This window comes from Chiloscyllium plagiosum, unplaced genomic scaffold, assembly GCF_037043375.1.
Source record: "Chiloscyllium plagiosum isolate Xiang-an unplaced genomic scaffold, Cpla_swu_hap1 HiC_scaffold_24, whole genome shotgun sequence".
NCBI classification, from domain to species: domain Eukaryota; kingdom Metazoa; phylum Chordata; class Chondrichthyes; order Orectolobiformes; family Hemiscylliidae; genus Chiloscyllium; species Chiloscyllium plagiosum.
The window spans coordinates 31201785-31229713 of NW_028270162.1; the positions used below are offsets into that span (position 1 = coordinate 31201785).

The 27929-nt window shown below is 40.0% G+C and overlaps 1 protein-coding gene across 4 annotated transcripts in view; it reads left to right on the forward strand.

Moving 5' to 3' along the window:
- The window catches only part of LOC122562676 (transmembrane protein 120B), a 66791-nt gene that overhangs the window by 14437 nt on the left and 24425 nt on the right, over positions 1–27929 (forward strand). For 3 of the 4 annotated variants that reach the window (XM_043715739.2, XM_088000045.1, XM_088000046.1), the window contains 4 exons: positions 2056–2172; positions 16259–16318; positions 21487–21579; positions 25236–25325. In XM_043715739.2, coding sequence (XP_043571674.2) covers positions 2056–2172; positions 16259–16318; positions 21487–21579; positions 25236–25325 — 360 coding nt within the window. The remainder of the gene's footprint in view (positions 1–2055; positions 2173–16258; positions 16319–21486; positions 21580–25235; positions 25326–27929) is intronic. The other variant, XM_088000047.1, reaches the window with a different exon arrangement.

The following is a 27929-nucleotide window of genomic DNA, read 5'->3' on the forward strand; positions in this document are numbered from 1 at the left end:
CTCTGGGAGCTGCAATTGGGGTGGCATTCTGTACTGCTCGCCACGTATTGTAGCTCCAAGGTTTTGCAGACTTCATTGAGTAAGTTGGAGAGCCTGATAATTGGACAAATGTGAAATTGGGCAAGCAGTAGAGTGTACCTTTAGTGACGTTTAGCAGGCAGGATTCCAGGGAGGGGGCAGGTGCAGTGGGGTTCAATTCTCCTTTCTGGAATACTTGAAAACACCATTACAATTTGGTTGTGGACCAGTAACTTTTGTAGAAATTTTCAGTACCTGTGGGGCACCAGGATAGTTTGTTCCTGTAAGTCTATTGGAAAGGCCAGGCTATTGAGTAGGTGGGGGCTGCAGGAAGAAGGATGAGACTTGGGAAGATAACTTGTGGTCAGAGTTGAGGGGGTAGCTGTAAAAGAAATGTGTGTGTGGAGGGGAGGGGCTGATTTACTGCATGTGTGTTTGGAAGAGGGATTTGACTGAACCTCTATCGCCAGAGAAAGTGAAAAGCTTGGTTGAAACATATGAATACATAAATTGCATTTTAACAGAACTTTAAAGGCAGATGGTCATATGTGTTATATGTTGATCTTTTAATATGCAAAATTTTACTATGTAAATGCTATTATGCTTTATTGTTCCGACTTGGCTGCTGTCTGAGGTAAATTTAATTTCTGAGCCTTTTTAAAAGTATGTGTTTGTGTAAGCTTCATAGGTTTTTTTTCTGAGGTTTCACACACTAGATGCAATTCGCAAACACCAAATTCTGACCCTCTTTGCAGGTGTGTGAAGTTGAGTCAGAGGTCCGGAACAAAGAAAACACGTCCCCTTTATATAGGTCAGTTGGTCATGCTCACAGATACTCTGGCCACTTCCCCCATAGTCACATGCCACTCAAGACAACCCTGACCACCCCTTCCCCTCCCCCCTCCCCCCCCCCCCCCCCCCTCCCGTCACTCCTTCACAGTCACATGTTACCCCAGATACAGTGGTTGGATGAGATCCTCCTCAGAGATAATGTAAGTGCCCGAATCCTGGGGAATCATCATGCAGACTATTTCCAGACTCCGTGATTCCTTAAGACAATGTAGGTGTGATATACCTAGCTTTGAGGGATGGCTTATGAAAGCATTTCTGAATGGAAGAGATTGAATTATAGTTTAATTTGATAATAGCACGGGAAGTAGCAGCAAATGACTAATTGGAGTGGAGGTCATTTGCATGACTGTTGCCCTACCCACTTCCAGAATGTTCATGCAGTGCAGTTTAACCCTTTAATATTACATTAATGCCCAGAGAGTTATTCCCATTTAATCTTTTAACATTACACATTTCTGGCAAGGCTATCATTTATTACCCATTCTTAATTTCCCCAGGGTAGGGGAGTCATTTAACTAGAGAGCATAGGTTTAAAGTGAGAGGTGAAAGATTTTAAAAGGGACCTAAGGGGCAACCTTTTCAAAAGGTGGTGTGTATGGAATGAGCTGCCAGAGAAAGTGGTGGAGGCGTGTACATTTCCAGCATTTGAAAGGCATCTGGATGGGTATATGAATAGGAAGGATTTAGAGGAATATGGGCCAAATGCTGCCAAATGGGACTAGATTAATTTAGGATATCTGGTCGTCATGGATGAGTTGAACCAAAGGGTCTGTTTCCATGCTGTAAATCTCGATGACTCTATTATTGCCCTTAACAAGGCAGATGCAGGGTGAGTTCCAAATAAAGTGCACTGAATGTGAACATGCTGAGGCTATATTAATCATATTACAAAGCATTGGCTCAACTGTTGTAATGGGAGGTAAACAAAAGAAAAACTAACTCTTTGCATCTAATAATTTCACCTATTTGAAGTGTTTTAGAAGCATTTACATTTCACCACTGAACATAAAGTGCTATAGTTACATGGTTCCTTGTCACACAAACTTTCAGATCTTTTTTGTCAGAAGCCACTCTTATTCCTGTATGTAGCTAGAAACCATATACCATTGTAATAACTTACTTATGTTTCTTTATCAGGATGTCTATCTAACATGTACAACATATTAAACATTGCTTTTCACATAGGTATAAACATTCTGCTAATGTAGAAGAAGCTGAAGTTATACAGAAATTTAATAATGATATCAAAGAGCGACGCAATGTTTTCTTTGAAATGGAAGCGTTCTTGCCCAAGAAGAATGGGTATGTTTTGTTTTTGCACTTTATTTAAAAATTCTCTAAAAGTAAAGTTGTTAGAAGGCAACATTAACAGTATGGACTGGCATCTATTTTTTCACAAAGTATGATGGCTTTTAATGAAGCGGGCAAGGGTCAACAGTACGTTTTTTTTGTGGGAGAGAGGCTTCACACAGCAACCTGGTGTTTTATATTTATCATTTGACATTTTGTCTTGTCAGGTGAAAGATTTGTGTTTGGCAATGTAGCATGTTCCTTTTAATGAGGACAGAGTCAGCAGCTATGTTCTGAATTGAAATACAGAACAAAACTCATCATGCCCAATTATAAATCTCAAACCTGGGGGAAGTTCAAGATGGTGACAGTCTGCTGTGTTGGGCTTTGTGCCATACCCCAGGCAAGGTGGACTTCTTACCCCCCCCCCCCTCCCCCCAATTAGTCACCCCTGAGGAAAGTTTGCAGCATAAAGTAGCTAGAGCACCCAGACCCCTTTAAGTTAGGATTTGGAAGCTCTGGAGCTGATGTGAAGACATCTAAGGGAAAGGGATCTAGGGGAGTGCAGCAAGCAGGGCACTCCCCTGCCATGTCAGGCATACACGTAGCCATTACCTCTATTAACATGGCAGCCCCCTTGAGTTCAGTGGAGCAGCAGAATTTAATAACTGAGTTTGCAAAACTCTGTGGAAAAAGTTGAGGGAGCACAGGAACCAATTTACTGCCATGCTGACAAAGCATGAGCCGGAGATCCAGGCCTTGGATCAGCAGACGGAGGCAGTGGCGCAGAGGACCACGGCCTCTGAGACCACGACGGAGAACCCCGAGGGACACGTCCAAACCTTGGAAGGCCAGTTCAGGCCCTGCAGGAACAAGTAAACGACCTCAAATCCAGGTTGGCGAAAAAATCTGCAGAATCTGGGTTCACCTGAGCGTGAAGGTGAAAACGTCGCTGATTTCCTCGAGGGGTGGCTTCTGGAATTGCTGGGCCAGAAGACCGCGTCAGGACAGGTGAGTGGGGTGCAAGCCTACCAGACCACAATGTGCAGATCCTGGCCAGCCCAGCACCCCAACCTGATCCCAGTGTGACTCCAGCATTAAATAATAGAAACAGACTGGGAAGAGATCCACAGGCTATGGCTTTGGGCCATCGTTAAGAAAAGGAAGACTTTTTGTAAAGAAAAGGTTAAGAGATTTTTAAACATTTTGAGGTACCCAGCAGTGCTTTGTTTCAATTATGAGGGAACTGTCTACAATTTTGATGGGGAAAAGTAAAAGAATTTTTGAACTCTATAAAATGATAGACTTTGGTCGAGGAGGAAAAGAGGCATATGGACAATGACATAATAACTTTTTGTATCTTCTGTCTCTTTGTTCTTCTCCCTTTTGGGGTCTCTGGCTTTACAGGTTTGGCATTGCTTTAGGGTAAAATCCTGTATGATTTATATTATATCTGGTGTTTGGAGGTTATTTTATTGCTCTGTTTTGTTGGGTGAGGGATGGTTACTCCTTTTTGATGTAAAGATGTGTGGGGTTGAGATGAGATGGGGTTGAGATGAGCTCTATTCCTGATGAAGGGCTTTTGCCCAAAACGTTGATTTTTCTGCTCCTCGGATGCTGCCTGAACTGCTGTGCTTTTCCAGCACCACTCTAATCTAGAATCTGGTTTCCAGCATCTGCAGTCCTTGTTTTTACGTAATGAGGAGGGGGAGGAATGGGCGTCTATTGTTAACTTGTAGGAGTGTAAATGGTTTCTTTTCCTTGCTTGGTTTTCGAGTGTGGCCTTAACTGGAGGGTATTACGATGTTTGGGAGTGAATGCCCCCTATGGGCCAGATGGGGGGAATCTCTGGGAATTGTGCTTTTTGTGTTTATTTGTTTAAGTTAGGAGTAGACGTTAGTTTTTTTTAGTTTTAGTAATTTTGGTAGTGTTGGCAGGAATAGTCTTTAGATTTGATTAAAATCTGTTTTTTTTTCTCTCCACTTGTCACACACCGAATGGGCTTCTTCCTCTTGGGGGAACCACAGACTATAGTGGGTGGTCATGGCTAGCGATCTATTTGGGTGGTGCACTTGAAATATAAAGGGGAGCCGTGCTCCCAAATCTTAGGGTTGTCTGTCGCACTGTTGCAAGAAACACATTTGACTGATAGGCAACATCTGAAGTTACAGCAGGGGGATATGATAGGGTATTCTTTCTTTCCTTTTAACTCCAAAAGCAGAGGAGTAGCCATACTGGTACGAAAGAACCTCCCATTTCAAGTGACAGATCAAATTAAGGATGAGTATGGACAGTTCGTCATTCTCAACACGCTGACACAAATGTATGGCATCCTGAACCCCGGCGCATTACTGTACCCCAGCGCACCCTCTCAAATTTTTAGTTGATGCAGTTTCTTAAATTTAATGGCTCTTGGGGTGCGCTCTACGATTTATAGAAGGGGACTTTAATTGTCTGATGAACCTCTGGAGTAGACAGGATGCCAAGAGGACTGTTGGGTACACCTCTGCAGTCTACATAGTTAACAGACTTGTGTGAGGAGTTGGAGCTAGTGGATGTGTGGAAGTGCCTCAACCCAAATGGAAGGGACTTTATCTTTTACTCCAGCCCGCACAACTGCTGCACAAGAATTGATATGTTCTTTGTTATGTCAGTTTGTATGGACTTGGTGTCAGCCTGCAGAATTGGGAGCATAACTATTTCAGACCATGCAGCAGCATATTTAGATGTTAAGACCAAAGGTAGTGGAATAGGCATGCAGCAATGGCTCATGGATCTGTTTCTCTTAAAAGATGACAACTTTGTACAGTATATTGCAAGGGCATTCAGGGCTCTTTTGGACATCAATCAGGGTACAGCCAGCAAGCCACCGGTGGTTTGGGAGACCACCAAAGCATTCTTAAGGGATATGATTATTTCATACACAACAACAAAAAAAGGAGACGGGAAAGCAGCGGCAGATGCTCCAGGCCTGGCTGAAAGTAGCTGAAGCAGCATGTTTTACCAGATCTTCCGCAGTCAAATTGCAACGGGTCACTGCTCTCTGGACTCAATGCTCTCACAAGGTGAAGACAGGGGTCTTCTTTTGCAAAGCAAAGGCTGTTTAAGTATCGGGAGAGGCCAGATAGATACCTGGCTAGGAAGAAAAGTCCTCCACAGTCCATTGTGTCTATCAGAGAGAGTACTGGTAAGGTTCCTTGTGAATTGAGGAAGATCAATGCAGGATTCAGAGTTCTATGCAGAGTTATACCAATTGGCGGTCTGTGGGGATGGAGATGTGAGAATGGAATCCTTCTTTGAAAACTTGGACCTCCTGAATATAAGCGCAGATCAGGCCTCCCTGTTAAATTCACCTCTGATAGTGCAGGAGGCGATTAAGGCAGCTCCAAGGTGGTAATGCACCTGGCCCAGCCTGATTCCCGACTGAATTTTAAAAGGAGTTTGTGCATGTGTTAACTGAACCACTGCTGGGGATGTATACTCATTCATTATAGGCAGCACTGTCCTCCACCCTTCCTTAGGGAGGCTAATATCTCCCTCACCTTAAAGAAAGGGAAAGACCCTAAGGATTGTGCATCATATAGACCCATCTCGTAGTTTAATGTGGATTTTAAAACTCTATCAAAGCTGTTCTGAGACTGGAGAATGTGTTCTCCGTTATTATAAAAAAAGGACCAGATGAATTTTGTCAAGGGCTGCAGTTCCTCCAATAATATCAGGCAGGTGTTGAATACAGTGCAAATATGTTAGCAGAGAATGATTCCAGATTTGGTGGTCTCCCTGGATGCAGAAAAGGCCTTTGACTGGGTGGAATGGTCGTATCTCTTTGCTGTTCTAGATCATTTTGGTCCAGGGAGGGGCTTTCGCCAGATGGGTGGCGGTGTTATATAAAAATCCCAAGGCAGCAGTTGTACTCTGTCACCGCTACTGTTTACCTTGGTACTTGAACCACTGGCTATCCGAAAAGACCCTGAAATAACAGCACCAACACAAAATCACTCTATGCAGACGATGTCCTTTGGTTTTGGCTAATCCCGAAAAATCCATACCCTAGTTAATACAAAAGATTAAATTATTCGGTAGCTTTTCAGGCTACAAGAGAAATTTGACAAAATCGGAAGTCATGTCCGTGGGGTGGCATCAGAGGTACTGAAACTGGAGGATGGAATGGAGTTTCCTTTTTAAATGGTCACAGGTTTTCTCTATCTGAGGAATTTTTATTACCCCTCGCTTCTGGCAGCTGTACGGAGCGAACTTTGTGCACCTGTTAGAGAGGATAAAGCAGGACTTGCAGCAATGGGAGGGACTACCCACATTGTGGCTAGGCCGCATAGCCTTGATTAAAATGAATGTTCTTCCTCGGTTATAATCCTATACGGATGTTCCTGCTGTTATTACCCAACAGGTGCTGCGGCGGTTTGCGAGATGGCTTGGATCATTTACTTAGTGCCATAGGCACCGTTTAATTAAACTTCCGCAAAATATGGGGGGTGTGGACTTCTCAGATTTGAGGAGATATCAAATAGGCATCCTGTTGTCATATGTAGGCGAATGGATGCAAAATGACTCTTAAGTCGATTATGGCTTGATGTGGAGACCTCGCAGGTGAAATGTTCACTCATAAACTTACTGCTCATGGATAAGATGAGGTCGGTAGTTGAGCATTGTGAAAGTACGATTATCATAAATACGGTACAAGCATGGAGGATAATGTGGCAGAATGAGGGCAATTTGCTTAAGAGTTCGCCGTTCACCCTGTTAGTAGGAGCCCCAGGATTTAGACTGAGGTCAGTGGACGTGTGAGTTAGACTTCTTGAAGTTAGAGAGGTGTAGGGGTATTTAAGGACATATTCTACATTGTACACCTGGAGAGCTGCTGGGTCTATCATTTCTGGAAATGCCAGTGCAGAAAAGGGCAGTATCCGAGAAACAGAGGAAGGAGCAGTTGGGTTGGAGGTGAGTATAGAAATAGGGTGGGACAGGGCAACAAATATTTTTAATCAACTTGCGCAGACATGTTGTGACACATCTCACTTGCAGTTGGGACTTGAATCCAGCCCTTCTGGCCCAGAGGCAGGGACACATAAAAGCCCTAAGGTGACCAATGCATTCATAGACTTTATGGAGAATGAAAGCTAATATGAGCTTTAATGCTGAACATGTTGCACATGGTAAAATATGTTGGGCAATGAGAAATTTGAATACTACTTTTTGTGAATACCAAACACAAATTGCTGTTTTTGATCATTAGCATTTAGCCAGTGCTGAAGTACTGAATTGCCTGATTTATGTTGAAATAATTACTTGGAGGGGAGTAGAGGTTTTATTTATGTTTGTATGTATGTGGAAGTTGATGCAGTTAAGAAAGAGAATAGGAACAAGGGGTTGTAGTACAAAGAAGGGAAGAGAATCTGTTGATTGGAGATGCACTGCTGCAATTGTAGTTAAAAAAAAATCACACAACACCAGGTTACAGTCCAACAGGTTTATTTGGAACCTGGTGTTGTGATTTTTTTTTTTAAACTTTGTCCACCCCAGTCCAACACTGGCACCTTCACATTGTGGCATTTATGTACAAGAAAAGTATAGCATTGAGGAAGTTGGTGGGGTGTAGTAATGTGACTGGACTAACAATCCAAAACCCCATCCTCATGTTCTTGGGAAATGGTTTTAAATTGCACTTTGGCAGATGGCGAAATATGAATTACTGTATATACTCGAGTAATAGTCCATCTTGTGTAAAAGTCAGCCTACTATTTTTTGCCAAAAATTGGAATTTTCTATATCTTGTGTAAAAGTTGACCCTAGTTCTGTTAACAGATCAACAGCATTTTATGCGTCAGTGAGCCGGTCATTACACTCCGGTCCAGGTTTCCAATCTGCCGGTCCTCCTGCTCTGTACTGGGTCTTCCGGTCCATCAGCTGGTGCGCTTTGCTCTGGGTTTTTAGAATTGCCATAATTCATTGTTTGGTTTTCTTTATTTGTTTACAGATCAGTTAGGCTTCTGCTAATGATGGTATGAGTTTTGACGGGCATGAGGTTTAGGCCACTCACTATTAGTATCCATGTAATAGTCGATCCCATAAATTTAACCTTTTTAAAAAGTAGTCAAAAATTCAACTATTACTCAAGTATATATGGTAGATAAAATGTGGAATTAAGAGTTGGTTTAACTAACTTTTTTGTCATTATTGAACCAGATAGGTTTTTAAATGTCATTAAGAGAAGAAAATCTGCCATTCTTACTTACCGAAAATCTGGCTGACATGTCACTTCAGACTCTCAGCAATGCAGTTAATTCTTAACTGCCTTCATAGATAACAAATGCTATCTGTAACTGCTGACCAGCAATCCCCAGGTCCTGTGAATGAATAACAGTAATTTTAAAAAAACTGGAAACATGACCGGCCACAGTTGCCAGTAAACAATGGCAGATGCTTTGGCGGAAATCAGCATGACTAACCCATCAAAAAGAATGTCTGAAGTTCACAGTTGCGGCAAATATAATTCATGACTTTGGCTTGAGCCATTTCAGCCTAATTTAAGAAGGATGGATGCTGTACTGGAGAGGTTTAGAGTAGGATATTGTTGAAGATATGGACACAGTTGAGAGGCACCTTGAAGGACCTTGATTCGAGTGGTAATACTCCCATCAGGATGCCTTGGGCTCCAGCGCCATTCTGAAGAATTTAGACTGATATAAATGTAGTATAGATGGACTGTGATGAGACTTTAAACCCATGTTCCGATTGCCCTTGAATGAACGTAGAAAATCCCATGACAACTGAGAAGAACCATGTACCGGTAATTCAAGAAATAGCCTGGCTAAAATTTTAACTTTCAACCAATTACATTAAAGTAGATTATTTGGTCATTAATCTTAATGTTGTGTGTCTTGCTGTTGGTTATTGCATTTACCTTCAATATTATAAAACACATCTGGTTCATAAAACACTATGGGATGTCCGGAGAGTATGAAAGGCTTGATATAAATGCAAATTTTTGTTTTCTTTTTATAATATGGAAATGAGGATAGAAAACAGGGTGATAATTGGAGAGGCTTTGGATTAGTTTCTTTTGAGGGGACCGAATTATAAAAGGATAACAAAAAATGGGAACGTAATTCTTTACTTTCCTTTATTATCTAGCATGGGGAACAAAGAGGATTGAATGGAAAGGAATGGAGGGTAATGGGAGGCAATTTGTCAAATATTTAAATTCTGGCACAGGAACACTGTCTAGGTTAGTGGTTCCTAATTGTTTTCAGTATCTAGGTACACTTTGATATGAGAGACAATTTCACAGCACACCCAACTTTTCAGCTGAATTGATTGCTCATAAACGTGGCATTTACTCTGCCATAATGGGAATGGAGGCACTGGATGTGGTTAGTGATGCCCCCATGTAGCCTCATCACTACGTGTCCACCTAGCAGCAGTTGCTATGTTTCCCAGTCCCATAGACTAAGCCCGGTCTTCAGTGGTAGCAGCTATCCCACACCATGCAGTGCTCGGTGAGGCAGAGAACTGAAACCCTCGCCCCGAACTCTGCTCCAACAAAGGGCCAACTCTGCAAACTGCAGCTCCCGCACAGTGTTTTCAAGCTCTGTTCAGACACGGCCCTGACAACCTGCAGTATCAATGGTGCACAATCTAACTAGCTCAGCCCAGCAATGCCCAAATGTGATAGACTCACCGTCCAGTGCACTGAGTGATGGCTCTGTTCACCAGACACTTTGAGCTATTCATCCCACCCCATGATAGAGATGCCTGGTATCACTAGATACTGCCTTCAATGATAGACACTGAAAGTCTAGGGAAGATGAGAAAGCACAGACCCAGTCTCAATTCTCAAGTAGACCAGTGCTGCTTCCCAAAAAAAGTTTTGTGGCAAATGGCTCACCTTCTCTCAACACACTGATCGAAGACAACTACTCTAGATATTGTTTCAGTGGTATGGACATGCCTGTAGAGAAAACTAGGACTGAGTCCTTTTCTGTTACAAACCAATATTCATGTATGCACATAGCCACACTCATTTCCACTACAATCACTAAATAGTTGTTGCAGATAGTCATACGGCATGGGAACACACCCTTCAGTCCAACTAGTTCATGCCGACCATAATCGCAAACTAAACTTGTCCCACCTGCCTACTCTTGCCCCATATCCTCCCAAGCCTGTCCTATTCATGTACCTATCAAAACGCCTTTTAAAAGTTGTGATTGTACCCACATCCACTACTTCCTCAGGAAGTTCATTCCACACTCTAACCACCCTCTGTGTTTTTAAAAAATGAATTGCCTCTCGTCTTCTAAAAGCTCATTTAAAAATGTGCCCCCTTGTCTTAAAATTCCCCATTTTTCAAAAAAGACAACTACCACTAACTATCTATACCTCTCATTATTTAATAAACTTATATTAGGTCACCTCTCAACTTCCTATGCTCCAGTGAAAAATGTCTCAGCCTTTCTTTGTAACTCAAACTTCCATAACTGGCAACATCCTGGTAAATCTCTTCTGAACCCTCTCCAGCTTGATAATATCCTTCCTAATAACTAGGCAACCACAACTGGACACAGTATTCCAGAAGAGGTCTCACAATGTTCTGTGCATGCTCAACATGACTTCCCAACTCCTATACTCAAAAGAACTGAGCAAAGAAGGCAAGTGTGCCAAATGCCTTTTTATCCACCCTGTCGCTGTGTGATGCAAGCTTCAAAGGATTATGTACCTGCACCCCAGGTGTCTCTGTTCTACATTGCCCAAGACCCTACCATTAATTGTATAAGTCTTACCCCTTGTTTGTTGTACCAAAATGCAATACCTCACATTTATTCAGATTGAACTCCATCTGCCATATTTCAGCCCATTGACCCATTTGATCAAGATCCCCTTGTAAACTTAGAAAACCTTCTTCACTATCCACTATGCCACCAATTTTGGTGTCATCCACAAACTTACTAACATACTGCTATATTCTCATCTAAATCATTAATATAAATGACAAACAAAACAGGACCCAGAACTGATCCCTGTGGAACAGCACTGGTGACAGGCCTCCATCTGAAAAGCAACTCTTCACCATTACTCTCTGTCTCCTGCTGTTAAGTCACTTTTTTGTCTCCAATTGGCGAGCTCACACTGAACCCCATGTGACCTAACTTTACTAATTAGCCTACCATGCAGAACCTTGTTGAACGCTTTGCTAAATTCCAAGTAAACAAGGTCTACTGTTCTGCCCTTGTCAATCTTTTCGGTAATTTCCTCAAAAAACTCAATCAAGTTTGTGAGACATGATTTTCCTCACTCAAAATCATGCTGACTATCCCCAGTAAATCTTTGCTTCTCTAAATGTCCATAAATCTGATATTTTGTAATCGCCTCCAACAAGTTACCCACAACTGAAGTCAGACTCATATGTCTATAGTTTGCCAGTTTCTCCTTACAACATGACTTAAACAAAAGTACAATGTTAGCCATCCTCCAGTCGTTATGCACCTCACCAAATATTTCTGCAAGGTTCCAACAATATCCTCCTTTACTTCCCACAATATTCAGGGGATACGTTAAATCAAGTCCTGGAGATTTATCCACCTTAGCAAGTTTTGAAAAGATTTGTAGCTCAGGCCGAGGTTCTGATTGTAGGTTTGCTCGCTGAGCTGGAAAGTTCATTTTCACTTTACTAGGTAATATCATCAGTGAGCCTCAAGATGAAGCACTGGTGCTTTGACCCACTTTCTGTTTAACACATTAACTTGGATTCCACTTACCAACACCTGAGAAAAAGAACAGGAAACAACATCACCATAGGAAATGATGACACCAACCTAAAGAAACCTAAACACATAAATAAAAAGTGGGCCATACCACCAGTGCTTCATCTAGAGGCTCACTGATGTTACCTGTTATGTTGACAAAACGTCTGAAACCGAACCTTCCAGCTCAGCAAGCAAACCTACATCCATTTATCCACCTTTTTATATTCTCTAAGACTTCCTGAACTTCCTCTTCTGTAATGTGAACTGTTTTTAAAACATCAAAGTTTATTTCTCTGCATTCTCTAGACAAATTTCTTTCTTTCTCCACATTAAAAACTGATGCAAAATATTAATTTAGTATCTCTCCCATCTTCTTGGGTTCAACACAAAGACAATCTCCTTCATCTTTTAAGAAGTCCTTCTCTTTCACTCTCTCTCTTAATGTATTTGTAGAATCTCTTTGGATTATCCTAAAATTTATCTGCCAATGCTATCTCCTATCCCCTCTTTGCCTTCTTGATTTCTGTCTTAAGAATGCCTCTACACTCTCTATATTGATTTAAGAGTTTCAATTGAACCAAGTTGTCTGTATCTAAAAAAGATTCTATTCTTGACTACAACTTCAATATCTTTATTCATCCATTGTTCCTTAATGTTCCCAGGCTTACCCTCACTCTCTAGCAGGAACATAATGCCTCTGAACTGTCGTCATCACACTCTTGAAAGCCCTCACTTGTCAGATGTCCTTCTTATCTATGAACCGTCTATTCCAATCAACTTTTTGAAAGTGCTTGACTTGTACCAAATTTGCCTTACTCTAATAAAAACTTATAACTTTTTATGGCAGGCTTATCCTTTTTCCATAGCCATTTTAAAGTTAATAGGATTGTGATCACTAGACCCAAAGTGTTTCTCCACTGTTATTTCATTTGCCTGCCCTGCCTTTTTGTCCAAAAGAATTTCTAGTTTTGCTCCTACTAGAGAAGGAGCCTTCATATATTGATAAAGAAAATTTTCTTGAACACATTTGTCAAATTCTTCACCATCCAAACCTTTAACACTATGGTAGCCTCAGTCAATGTTTAGAAAATGTAAAATGTTCTATTTTTCCACCTTACGATGCTTGTATATATCTCAGATCTCCCTGCGTATTTGTTCCTCAATTTTGCTCTTACTATTGGGGGACCTTATCGTATGAGCTCGTCATGGTGATCTTTCTTATTTCTAATTTATACACATATGTTTTCACTGGATAATTTTTCAGAAATATCTTCTCTAATTACTGCAATAATGTATTCCTTAACTAAACCCCTGCCCCACCCCATCTTCTTTCCTATCCTTCATATAGAATCTAAAACCCAGAACACTGAGCTGCCAGTCTTGGCCATCTGTCAGCCAAGTTTTTGTAGACATTCCAATCCTGTGTTCCTAAGCATGACCTGAGTTCATTAGTCTTATCTGTAAGACCCCTTACATTGAAATAAATACAATTTTAGTTCTTCCAAGTTACTACATACCCTTACACTCTCTTGCCTGTCTTTTCTAATTGATGTGCTCTATTCATCAATCTTTCCCATCAACTTTTCTATTTACACTGCTACTTAGAATTCCTTCACTCCCCATCTTTGTCAGTATAATGTCTCCCTTAATGGAATGAGCAAATCTCCCTGCTAAGATACTGGTCCCTTTCCAGTTCAGGTTAGACCCATCCTTTTTGAAAAGTTTTTTTTCATCCCAAAGGATATTTCAATTGTCCAAAAATCTGAATCCATGAGTAATACACCAGCTCTTCAGCCATTGGTATCCATAGGACCCTCGATTATCCGAACATCAGATAATACAGCAAGATCGCAAGGTCTTGATACTTGGCTAAACTGTTATCTGGCATTCAATTATCTGGAATTTAATTAACCAAATGAAATATTCCCTGCCCGTGTCCTTCAGATAATCGGGTTTAATCCTGTTTGTTCCTTCCCTCATTTTGAGTTGGCATTGGAAGTAAACCAGAGATTACTACTTTTAAGGTTCTATTTTTTAAATTTCTACCTAATCTCTTAAATTCACTCTGTGCTCCTTTTAACTTTTTCTCCAAAAATGTTATTCCTACCAATATGTACAAGTTTTGGCAACAAACAATCCTAAACTTATGGTCACTGCCACAGAATCTATCCTGCTGACAGGAGAGTCCCCATAACTATAATTATATTAAGTTTTGTCAAACGCTGCTTAACATAAGAATCATTCCAAATATTCAAAAACTGACTGCCCCTTCCATTTTCCTCAGAGACTATCCCCTTCAACAGTTTCAAAAATTAAATATCCATTTGATAGAGGAATAGCCCCAGGAGACTTTTGAACCATCTTCTTACCTTTCCTGATTTGGAGATGCCAGTGTTGGACTGGGGTGTAACAAAGTTAAAAATCACACAACACCAGGTTATAGTCCAACAGGTTTAGTTGGAAGCATCCGCTCTCTGACCACAACCAGCTGATGAAGGAGCGGCGCTCTGAAAGCTAGTGCTTCCAATTAAACCTGTTGGACTATAACCTGGTGATGTGTGATTGTTTTTAAACTTACTTTTCCTGACAGTCACCCATCGATCTGACTGATCCTGCTGTATAATAACTTTTCTAAATCTACTTGCCATCTCACTGTGTATCTCCCACATATCCTTAATAGCATTACGCCTAAAAACAATTTGCAATAACACCTGATATATAAAATAGATTACCTTTCATTACCAACAGAAAATAATGTTAAAATGGAAAAAAAATGTCTATGTGTGTGTTAAAATCAACCACTTCGCTGTTGAACTGAATAAAAAACGACGCCTCTTCAATAAATTCCTTGAAGAAAATAATCTTCAACAGAGCTGACCATGTGTAGGACTCCCAAAGCAAAAACGCAACTCCTTTTTTTAAAAAAACCTGTTCGGCTTTTCAAAAAAAACTTTTGCAATGTGATAAAAACCTTTTAAGACACGTTTAGTTTTTGTTTCCTTACTGGTCCGGAGATGGGACAGTTGTAATGCTCAATTAGGAAGAAGGGTTACACCTGAAACGTTGACTTCTCCACTTCCTGACGTTGCCTGGTTTTCTGTGTTCTTCTTGCTTGTCTAACTCAGCATGTGCAAGCCATTCCCCTTTTTTCTTATTCTCTACCCCATACTGGTGTTTTTTGCCATAGAATAATGCAGAACAACTTGCATGCGCAACTATCAAAGTCGCGCTTCAAAAAAGCAAATGGGTGGAACTAGTAAAAAATTTTTTTCTTTAATTGTTTCATCAATTTATTGTGACGATACTGTGACTTTAAGAGGTGTAGTTTGTCAGTGTTTCTTTTTTATACGGAGAGAGGTTGAGACACAGGTGCCAATCAGTTTGATCCAATGCAATAAAGTGAACAGCTTGTGAGGGCTGGGCCTTTTTCTTTTACAGTTGGAACAATAGAAGTAGCATGAAGGGGTGAGGGTCAGGTTCCCACAAAAGCAGGATTTTAGTTTAACTTTCAGTAGCTGTTGGAGTCTGAAAACTGCTATACATTATCTCCCTGCTACAGTAAAACCCTTGAGTTTTCCCTGTCTCAGAATTTTCTGTTAATGTTCTTTCCTCCTGGACTGGAGAAACGTTGCATGTGAGACAATTTATTTTACTGAATTTACCTCTGCCAAGGGTGCATCTATGGGAAGTCACTATCTTGGAATTGTTAGTCAGTGGTAGTTAATATATTATCTTAAATATTTCAATGGAGTTATAATTAACCTAATGTTTTTATTTGTATTTTGTTTGTATTTTAACCATAGTGTAAGAATAAAGTGTGTTTTGCTTCAAGTCTGGCAGTTTGACCAACTGAATTGTATCTAAAACACAATGTGGTGCATTTGCCTTTAAAAATATTTGGGGTCTAGGCTATCTTCTTAGTATACTTTTGAGGGAGTTTGGTCTGGACTATAACAATATAAATACCTAATAACCCCTCAAAATCTGTGTTAGATTGGAAATACAAACAAAAATTTGGATTTCTGATTCATTCTAATTTTCCAACTGTGCTACTAAATGGAATGACTAAAAGGATTCAGTTTTGCTTACTAAGTTGTTCTTTTCCAGAATGAATCTCACCATCACAAGGTTTTTCAGAAATCTTTTCCTGAAGTCTTATCTATAAGTCCAGTCAGACAATCTTTGTCCCAGTTGTGTAACTTCATGGTTTCTTACTCATGGAAATGTAAGATAATTTTAAATTGAACTCCAGTTTTCTAGGAATGGTAAGATATAACATTTTTTAAAAATTCCAGATAATTAAACTGTATATATTTTTAAAAAATTCCTTCTTACAGGCTATACTTGAACTTGGTGCTTGGAAATGTGAACGTGACGCTTCTCAGCAAGCAAGCTAAGTAATATCAGTTTATGTTTTGGTCTGTTTTTCAGAATATATTCCAGCATGTTTTCCAGTGCTTATGACCAACTACTTTGCTTATCTGTTGACTTTGACTTTGAAAAGGATAGTAGTTTTTTTTTCTTCTTATTTGTTTTCTTCCCTTTTGTGAAAGTTCTAACTTATCTCAGAATATAATTCAATAGGTGCCAGCAGACATTGGCATGTTGTCCCAAGAAACTATTCTTCATTTGTTAGTAGAGAGTATGTCAACAGAATATTTAACTTCTGGGAACATTACAGTTGAACTCATATCTGTACTTACTCGGCGTATGTACTTTCACTTTACAGCTGTAAAGTGATCATAAGTAGGAATTCTGACCGTTTCCCTCATGCCCACCGATTCCATGGATTCTAAGATCAATTTATGTTCAAACTACCATGCCAGTGAGATCAATTTAACCTGGAACCTTTTGGTATGCTTTGTTTAAGTATTACATTTTTAATTGTTCAGTCTTCTGAAGAATTCCTTTAATTGGTACTAAAACAATATTTAGTAAATTTACCACCTTAATTACTAGTCACATTGAACACTTTTTTAGTTTTCACTTGTCTATTATGATGCTGGGATTTTCTTTTTAAAATTATACTGCCAAGTTAATTGTGAATTGCTTCCTGTAATTCATCTTTACATTTTAAAAATTGTGCAGAAAGTCCAGAAAATATATTAAAAATGTCCAGAAGGTGCCATGTGACATCCAAAAAATCAAGCAAGCTACTGAATTAAATTCAGTACAAAACTTCCTAGACTTCCCCACTGTCCTGGCTCCTGCATTTCATTATGAACAAGCTCTGGGGTTTTCTCCTAACCGAAGACCATTGGTGCACTCCATTGAGCTGATGCCAGAAGAACTACAGTCATACAAGCTGGCATTAATTGGTTTCAAATGGACTGATTTGTTAGAAATTTTATTTGCTTTCTTGTTTTACTGAACATACCCAACAGCATTCTCCTCTACTTCAAGCCAACCATCTGAAGCATACTCCAGTTAATGAAAATCATTGCACTATAGCTCTGCTGTCACTCTGCATTATTCCTAAAATAAGGCCATTCCATAAAGGTCACTCAGTAATTGCATAGTATCCTTGTAAAGCCTATGGTAAAGCTTAAGATGCCCATATTTATTTACAATACTTTAGTTTGATGTAGATTTTGCTTTTGATGCTTTAAGATAACTAACAAAGCCCCCTTTGCCCACTAGCTCATAGAACATAGAACATTACAGCACAGTATAGGCCTTTTGATGTTGCACCGTCCTGTGAAACTAATCCGAAGCCCATCTAATCTACAGTACTCCATTATCATCCATATGTTTATCCAATGACCACTTAAATGCCCTTAAAGTTGGTGAGTCTACTACTGTTGCAGGCAGGACATTAGTAAAGAACCTACCCCTGACATCAGTCCTATATCTATCACCCCTCAATGTAAAGCTATGTCCCCTTGTGCTTGCCATCACCATCCAAGGAAAAAGGCTCTCACTGCGCATCCTATCTAATCCTCTGAACATCTTTGTCTCTACTAAATCACATCTCTAAACTTCTTCTCTCCATCGAAAAATGCCTCAAATCCTCAGCCTTTCCTCAAAGATCTTCCCTACACACCAGGCAACATCCTGGTAAATCTCCTCTGCACCCTCTCCAATGCTTCCACATCCTTCCTATAATGTGGCGACCAGAACTGTACACAATACTCCAAATGTAGCCACACCAGAGTTTTGTACAGCTGCAACATGACCTATTGGCTCCAAAACTCAATCCCTCTACCAATAAAAACCAACACACAGTCTGCCTTCTTAACAACCCTATCAACCTGGGTGACAACTTTGAGTGATCAATGCACATGGACGCAGATCTCTCTGCTCATCCACATGACCAAGAATCTTACCATTAGCCCAGTACTCTGTATTCCTTTTACTCCTTCCAAAGTGAATCACTTCATACTTTTTTCTGCCTTAAACTCAATTTTCCACCTCTCAGCCCAGCTCTGCAGCTCATCTACATCCCTCTGTAACCTTCAACATCCTTCTGCACTGTCCATAACTCCACCGACCTTAGTGTCATCTGCAAATTTACTATCCTATTCTTCTACGCTGTTATCCAGGTCAATTTTATAAATGACAAACAGAAGTGGCCCGAAAACAGATCTTTGAGGTACACCACTTTTAACTGAGCTTCATTTGATGAACATTTCCAATCAACCACCACCCTCTGTCGTCTTACAACTAGCCAATTTCTGATCCAAACCGCTAAACCGCCCTCAATCCCATGCCTCTGTATTTTCTGCAATAACCTACCATGGGGAACCATATCAAACACTTTACTGAAATCCATATGCACCACATCAACCGCTTTACCATCATCCACCTGTTTCGTCACCTTCTCGAAGAACGAAGTAAGGTTAGTGAGGCGCGACCTACCCTTCACAAAACCAAGTTGACTATTCCTCATCAAATGGTTCCATTCTAGATGTTTATAAATCCTATCTCTTAAATCCTTTCCAACACTTCACCCACAACCGAAATAAGGCTCACTGGTCTGTAACTACCAGGGTCGTCTCTACTCCCCTTCTTGAGCAAGGGAACAACGTTTGCTATCCTCCAGTCTACTGGCACAATTCCTGTAGACAATGATGACATAAAGATCAAAGCCAACGGCTCTGCAATCTCCTTCCCAGAGAATCCTAGGATAAATCCCATCAGGCCCAGGAGACTTATCTATTTTTATACTTTCCAGAATTGCTAACCACATCCTTAGGAACTTTCATCCCGTCTAGTCTATTAACCTGTATTCTCCTCAACCACATTGCCTTTTTCCTGTGTGAATACTGATGAAAAGTATTCATTTGGCATCTCTCCTATCTCTTCGGACTTCACACACAACTTCCCATTTCTGTCCTTCACTGACCCTAATCTTGTTCTAGTCATTCTTTTATTCCTGACGTACCTATAGAAAGCTTTAGGGTTTTCCTTGATCCTACATGCCAAAGATTTGGCTTTTAGATCTCTCTTTAGGTTCTTCCTGGCTAACTTGTAGCTCTCAAGCGCCCAAACTGAGCTTTCACATCTCAGCTTTACATAAGATGAGAGATGTTATACTGGTGAGGTCCCTCTTTTCTGTTGGAATATTGTCTAGCTTCACTTTATAAAATTCACATCAAAAATGAGAAGAGAGGGAGATTGAACACCCTAATCATTCTGGTGGAAAGCAAGTGTTAATGTGGCAGAGTTACATTTATAGGTACAGCTGTCTGTAGGGAGAGAAGTAACTGGCCAGTTAAAGGCTCTGGTGCAGCAGAGCACAACCGTAAAACCAGTGCAAGTGAAGCCCAAGCTGACTCCATCACTAACAGACCAACAGTTTTTTTTTAAAAAACAGTTGTCAGTTGCATTTTCCAGTTGCTCTGAATGACATAACTTTGTTCAAGTGTAATGCCCAAGCTGATTTAGTAATTTCAGTGCAAAGCCCAAGAACAACTTCTTCAGACTTGCAATGTACTCTTTTATTGTTTAAAAACAGCTAATAATAATAATGCATTATTTCACTACTGAAGCCGACCAGCTTTCTCAAAACAAAATGTTGTCATAACTTCCAGTTCCTAGAGAATTCTGCTTGGTCATGAGCTGGATAGTATGAAGTTTGTTAAGTATTTCCTAACAATCAGTCAGCAGTGACCCCATTGCAGTTTGCAGTCAAATCAAAACTAGGATTTATTACTGTACAAAAATGTCAGTCAATGCGATCTTGTGAAAATGAGAACAGATTCCACTTAACTTCCATAAATTGGTCTTAAAAAAAACTGGGGGGAGAAATGTGCATTTTTCCATTTCTCAAAAGTCTGAAATACAACTGTTGATTAAATCTCATGGATTAAATACATCCTCATTTTTAGCCAACAGTCTTGTTGCTTTTGGTTTTAGTATAATATCTACCTGCAACCGTTTGAATAGAATTTACTGTGTTGTATGAATGTTTGCAAACTAGGATTGGAAGAACAGTTCTACAGAGGGTGGTGGTGGAGGGTTGTTTTTCAGACTGGAGGCCTGTGACCAGTGGAGTGCCACAATGATCAGTACTGGGTCCACTACTTTTCATCATTTATATAAATGATTTGGACGTGAGCATAAGAGGTATAGCAAGTAAGTTTGCAGATGACACCAAAATTGGAGGTGTAGTGGACAGCCAAGGAAGTTGCCTCAGATTACACCAGGATCTTGAGATATGGGCCAATGGGCTGAGAAGTGGCAGATGGAGTTTAATTCAGATAAATGCGAGGTGCTGCATTTTGGGAAAGCTAATCTTAGCAGGACTTGTACACTTAATGGTAAGGTCCTAGGGAGTGTTGCTGAACAAAGAGACCTTGGAGTGCAGGTTCACAGGTCCTTGAAAGTAGAGTTGCAGCTAGATAGGTTAGTGAAGAGGGCATTTGGTATGCTTTCCTTTATTGGTCAGAGTACAGAAATTGGGAGGTCATGTTGCAGCTATACAGGACATTGGTTAGGCCACTGTTAGAATATTGCATGCAATTCTGGTCTCCTTCCTATCAGAAGGATATTGTGAAACTTGAAAGGGTTCAGGAAAGATTTACAAGGATGTTGCTAGGGTTGGAGGATTCGAGCTATAGGGTTGAATAGGTTGGGGCTATTTTCCCTGGAACATCGGCGACTGAGGGGGAAACCTTGTAGAGGTTTATAAAATCATGAGGGGCATGGATAGGATAAATAGACAAAGTCTTTTCCCTGGAGTGGGGGAGTCCAGAACTAGAGGGCATAGGTTGAGGGTGAGAGGGGAAAGATATAAATGAGACCCATGGGACAACTTTTTCACGTAGAGGGTAATACGTGCATGGAATGAGCTGCCAGAGGAAGTGGTGGAGGCTAGTACAATTGCAACATTTAAAAGGCAATAGGAAGGGTTTGAAGGGATATGGGCCGGGTGCTGGCAGGTGGGACTCGATTGGGTTGGGATATCTGGTCGACATGGACGAGTAGGACCGAAGGGTCTGTTTCCGTGCTGTACATCTCTATGACTCTAGTTCTAAAACTGAAAGAACAGAAAGTCTATAGTTTGTTCCAATCCATTAGGGTTCAAAAATCTTAACCATTGTTTCCAACAATGTTTTCACAGGTTTGCCTACAAAGACGAATATGAAAAATTCAAACTTTATTTGACCATCATCTTGTTACTTGGTGCGATATCTTGTATGTTTCTTCTGAATAGGTAAAGGTTTTGTTTTATCCAGTAAAATTGAGTTTTTAAATGTTAGTTGAAATTTGGACGTGAAACAATTCAATCGTGCTGATTATTGCATGATGGGCTGTTCTATATAAATGTGTTGCTGGAAAAGCGCAGCAGGTCAGGCAGCATCCAGGGAACAGGAGAATCGACGTTTCCTGAAGAAGGGCTTATGCCCGAAACGGCGATTCTCCTGTTTCCTGGATGCTGCCTGACCTGCTGCGCTTTTCCAGCAACACATTTTCAGCTCTGATCTCCAGCATCTGCAGACCTCACTTTCTCCTGTTTTATATAAATGTTGTGCTTTGCTTTTAAGTTATTTATACAACTGAGAAGAACCAAGTATTGGTAATACTGGAAATGTTTAATTTTAACCCAATATCAGCTTTTTGCATTAGCTCAATACACAAAATATAGCTCCCTTACTTACTCCCAAAATAATGTGCTTTATCTCAAACTGCAAAGGAGAATTCTAAATTGCACGAACTGAGTTTTCTTGCATTCTTCATAGTGTCTGGCTTTTTGAGTAAGACCTCCCGGTTTTATGGCCAGTCAAATTACAACCGACAGTAATAATCAGCACAAGTTCTACTAATAACCTACGATCCATAAAAAAAAGTATTGTGACTGCTCAAATTTCATATACTCTGACCCTTGAAATTACCAAACAGAATTACATTACATTTGAACGCAAACTTCTACGTTGAAGTGACAAAGTTTCAATCCAGTCCATAGAAACATGGTGTTAATCTTAGATTAACACACTTTTTTTGAGTTTACAAAATGTTTTTTGCTTTTATGTATGTAATTCAGTTTTTAAAAATCTGTTCCAGAAAAATTCTGTTATTTTGCTTTTGGTTATATATGCTATTTTTTAAGAGAAAATCAAAGAACACTGTTTATACAGAGCAGCCCTTTTGGGCAGTGTCTAAAATGATTGATTCATTTAAATTTTGCAATGCATAAAATTTACTTACATAATTTAGCATCAGTTAAAATTTCCAGGGAGACCGAAGAAAGAGCAATAAGGGCAAAAACAAAATACATGATGGGAAATTTTTAAAAACGTGATAGGCCAGGAATTCAGTGACAAGAATCTAATAGGGCCACAGTGCGGGAAAAAAAATGCAAATGGAACTAAGAATAGAACAAAGAAGAACAAAGAAAACTTACAGCCCAGGAACAGGCCCTTCGGCCCTCAAAGCCTGAGCCGATCCAAATCTACTGTCTAAACCTGTTGGCCAATTCCTAAGCATCTGTATCCCTCTGCTCCCCCCATGCATCTGTCCAGACGCCTCTTAAATGAATCTACCGTGCCTGCCTCTACCACCTCTGCAGGCAACGCGTTCCAGACACCCACCACCCTCTGTGTAAAGTACTTGCCACGTGTATCCCCCTTAAACTTTTCACCTCTCACCTTGAAAGAGTGATCTCTCATTATTGAATCCTTCACCCTGGGAAAAAGCTTATCTCTATCTACCCTGTCTATACCCTTCATGATTTTGTAAACCTCAATCAGGTCCCCCCTCAATCTCCTTTTTTCTAATGAAAACAAACCTAACCTAATCAACTTCTCTTCATAGCTAGCACCTTCCATACCAGGCAACATCCTCATAAACCTTCTCTGCATCCAAAGCATCCACATCCTTATGGTAATGTGGCAACTAGAACTGTACACAGTATTTTAAATGCAGCCGAACCAATGTCTTGTACAATTTTAACATGACCTGCTAGCTCTTATACTCAATACCCTGTCCGATGAAGGCAGGCATACCATATGCCTTCTTGACCACTTTATCCACCTGGCTACAACCTTCAGGGTACAATGGACCTGCATTCCCAGATCTCTCTGCCCATCAACTTTTCTCAACGCTCTTCTGTTTATTCTATAATTCACTCTAGAATTAGACTTGCCTAAATGCATCACCTCACATTTGTCTGGATTGAACTCCATCTGCCACTTTTCCGCCCAACTCTCCAGTCTATCTATATTCTCCTGTATTCTTTGACAGTCCCTTATGCTTTCTGCTACTCCACCAATCTTCGTGTCTTCTACAAACTTGCTGATCATACCAACAGTGCCCTCTTCCAGATCATTTATGTATATCACAAACAACAGTGGCCCCAGCACTGATCCCTGTGGAACACCACTGGTCACCTTTCTCCATTTCAAGAAACTCTCTTCAACTACTGCTCTCTGTCTCCTGTTGCTCAATCAGTTCTTTATCCATCTAGCTAGAACACCCTGCACACCATGTGACTTCACGTTCTCTATTAGAGGAGTGATCTGACTATGAAAAATTAGGGAATATTACATGAAGGGATAATGGTGGATAGGCAATGGCAAACGTTTTAGAGTGCCTAGAGGAATTGCAATAATCGCTCATTCCTGTCTAGCACAAAAATAAAATTGGAAGGGTGGCCTGACCATGGCTATGAAGGACATTTTAATATTAATAAGGAAGGAGCATACATATTTGCCAGAAAGAAGCAGCAAACCTGAAGGTTGAGCGCAGCTTAAATTTCAACAAAAGGAGGATAAAAGGATTGAGTGGGAGAAAGGGATCGAAAGAGATTTAGTGGGAGAAAAGAGTAAGCATCCAAGAAATGTACAAACTGATTGTAAAGTGCGCAGAGGAAAAGCCTAATGAAGGCAAATTTACGTCCCATACATTCAGAAACTGGAAAGTTATAAAGGGGAACAAAAAGACGGCAGACCAATTAAATACATACTATGGTTCTATCTTGAAAACTGAGGACATAATGTCCCAAAAATGTTGAGGAACACAAGGTCTAGTATAGCTTTTTTATTTGGGAGTCAGTGTTGGTTTTGCTAATTATCCCTTTTGTGCAATTTTTAAAACGTAAGCATGAATTTAATTTTTGCTGACAACTTGCTAAGTTGATTCTGTGTCTAGTGGCTAAAATGATTTATTGGCCTAATTTCATATTTTATAAATATATCAGATTAGGACATGTTTGAGTGCATGATGCACCATTTTTATATTATTAGCATTAAAAGTGCTAGATAAATTGTTACCTAATATTCGTTCTGTCACAGCAACCTGGAAGTCCCCACACAAACAACGCACAAATTAACATCTTTAAATTACTGCACATGTGGCTATGCAGAAATAGGTTTAAAGGGATTGTATACTTTGAAATCAACCATATACTTAAACAAAAAAGTTAGAGAGAAAGTTGCTCACTGAATGAAGCTAATCAGTTGTGTAACATGTATTCCATTGGAAATAGGGTCAGTTTGCTGGATGAAAGGTAAAAATTGATAACTACAACTACCTGTGTTGGTAAAGACTGCAAAATTATTCATTTACTTCAAATATAAAAAAGCAAGTTTGATTGTACAGACTTCATCAGTAAGGAACTCCACTGCTACAAGCCCAATCATGGCTTGATTACTCCATTTCTAATAAAGGTTACTTGTTTTTGTTGAAAATGTGTTGCTGGAAAAGCGCAGCAGGTCAGGCAGCATCCAAGGAGCAAGAGAATCGACGTTTTGGGGATGAGCCCTTCTTCAGGAAAGGAAAGCCCTTCCTGCTGCGCTTTTCCAGCAACACATTTTCAGCTCTGATCTCCAGCATCTGCAGTCCTCACTTTCTCCTTCTTGTTTTTGTTACCAGGGTAATTGATGAAATCTTTAATTTTCTGCTGGTCTGGTATTACTGCACATTAACAATAAGAGAGAGTGTGCTCATCAGCAATGGATCAAGGTAATATGACACATTGTTATTTTTGGTACTTTTTCCAAACTATTTTGACAATTAACGCTTCATTTTTGTATCATCAAAAAAAGTTTTAATTATTCCGCAGGATAAGCTCTACAGATACATCTTAACTCTAAGATCAGAACACATAGAAGCAGAAGTAGGCCATCTAACCCATTGAGTCTGCTGTGCCATTTAATGAGATCGTGGCTGATCTGATAACCTTCAACTCCACTTTCCTGCCTTTTCGCTATAACCTTTGATTCCTTTACTGATTTAAAAAATCTACAGCAAACCTTTTTTTGTTTTAATTGACACCTAATGAATAGGCACTCTTGATAAACTGGCAAAAATTTATACACCTGAAATACTACAAGTTTTACTATATTATCATGATGTCCAAGTAGTCAGTTGTGGGTATGAGTGAGAAAGCTCTCTTCTGGTAAGTTTTTTATTTAAGGCAAAGTTGCATTATTATTTCAGTGATTTATGCTGTAGGTACCGAATAAGTGATGTGTATACCCCCGCATTACATTTTTATGACTTAGTGTGTGTTTTTACATTGATTATCTGGATCTCTTGAACAGCTGGCATATTTGATCAACTAGCACACTCCTGGTTCCATAGGTGTCAATTAATAAAAAGGTTGCTGTATCTCCACTTTGAATAAAATTAATGACAGCCTTGAGAACCCCAAACAGGAAAGAATTCCACACATTCGCTATCCTCTGAGAGAAGAAATTCCTCCTCCTGTCTGTCTTAACTATATGTCCCTTTATTCTGCGATTATGCCCTCTGGCCCTATACTGTCCCACAAGAGGAAACAATCTTTCCACATCTACCCTGTTAAGTCCCCTAAGAATCATGTTTCAATATGGCAGCATAGTGGCTCAGTTGTTAGCACTGCTGTCTCACAGTGCCAGGGGCCTGGGTTTAATTCCAGCCTCAGGTGACTGTCTGTGAGGCGTTTGCACATTCTCCATATCTGTGTGCGTGCTCCAGTTTCCTTCCAAAGTGCAAAATGTACAAGTTAGATGAATTGGCTGTGCTAAATTGCCCATAGTGTTCAGGGATGTGTAGGTTCGGTGCATTAGTCTGGTAAATATAGGGTAGGGGGAATGGGTTAGGGTGGGTTCCTCTTCAGTGGGTTGGTGTGGACCTGTTGGACTGTAGGCCCTGTTTCCACACTGTAGGGATTCTATGATTCTATAAATATGATCGCATGTTCCATTTGATTACAGACCCAACCAACTCAACCTTCCCTCCAAAGACCTTTGTTGGAAAAACCCATCTAATGTCCTTTTAGGGAAGAAAACTGCCATCCTTACTTGGTCTGGCCTACATGTGATTCCAGACCCACAGCAATATGGTTGACTCTCTTGGGAATCGGCAACGTTAACTAGCAACGTTCATCTCCCGTGAATGAAGTTTTTTTTTGAAAACTCCATATCTGGCATCAACCAAGATAAACTTTGGTGGACTGCCTCCAATGTCAGTACATCTTTCCCTAGGTAAAGGGCCCAAAGCTGTTTACAGTATTGCAGCTGTGGTGTGGCTATTGTCTAGTATAGTTTTAGCAAAACTTCCCTACTTTTATACTCCTACCTTCTCATTTTAAAGTTAATAGTATGGTTAGATAACTATAATTTTAGACTTTGTTTCAAAAAATATATATTTATGGTCACTATCAATGGTACTTTAGGTCCTTCTGTACCTATACTAGAAAGCTAGCTTAACTTTACGGTAACCATGGGAGAAGGATTGCTGTATGATCTAAATTTCAGAATTGTACATGAATATTGCTTTCAAAGACTGATCCGAACTTGTCATTTAATTGGAATTGAGAGTGTTATTATACAATGCAAAGAAAGTGTTGATGTTGCTCCACCTTTTCCACTACCAGCCCCTGATATAATGTTGTTACCCCAAAGCATATGTGCAAGGGATCCAAAACAAGGACGACATTGTAATACTATTTATGAAATAAATTATTTCCAATAATGATATGGATTAAAGAGTTGAGACATCAATTTAAGGATGTAGGACTTGAGAGCAAGAGTGGCCATTTGGCCCTTCAAACCTATTCTACAATTCAGTAAAATCATGGCTGATCTGATTGTGGTTTCAGCACTGTTTTCCTTCCTGCATTATTCTCTTATTCTTAAACACCTGTTCAGTATCCTAATGTATAGTTTATCTTCTAAAACTATAAGTGACTTTTATTACCATGGGCCTTGAGTGTACAGCAGACCAACAGTGTATACAGCATTTTGCAAATAGGATTCTTTTGTGTAAAACAAGTAAAACAAGCTTCTACAGTTATCTGAACAATTATTCATGATCTTAGTTTATGTGCTTGCATCCGGAAAGGATACATCTGATGTTTAGTGCATTTTCAATTTTGTCTGCTGTAAGTCAACATAACAGCCACAAACTCCCAAGAAATTATCTAAACAGTTTCTGAGCAGCATTCCTTGTTTTCTGTGGTTCTTCTGCTGAAGCTACGGCAAATGTGTAAGATCATTTCAGAGGAAGTTTAATCCCTTGGTTAGCTTGTTATTTTTTGTGTGGTCTCCTTTTCGCATCTTGAATCTAAGAAACTATTGCATT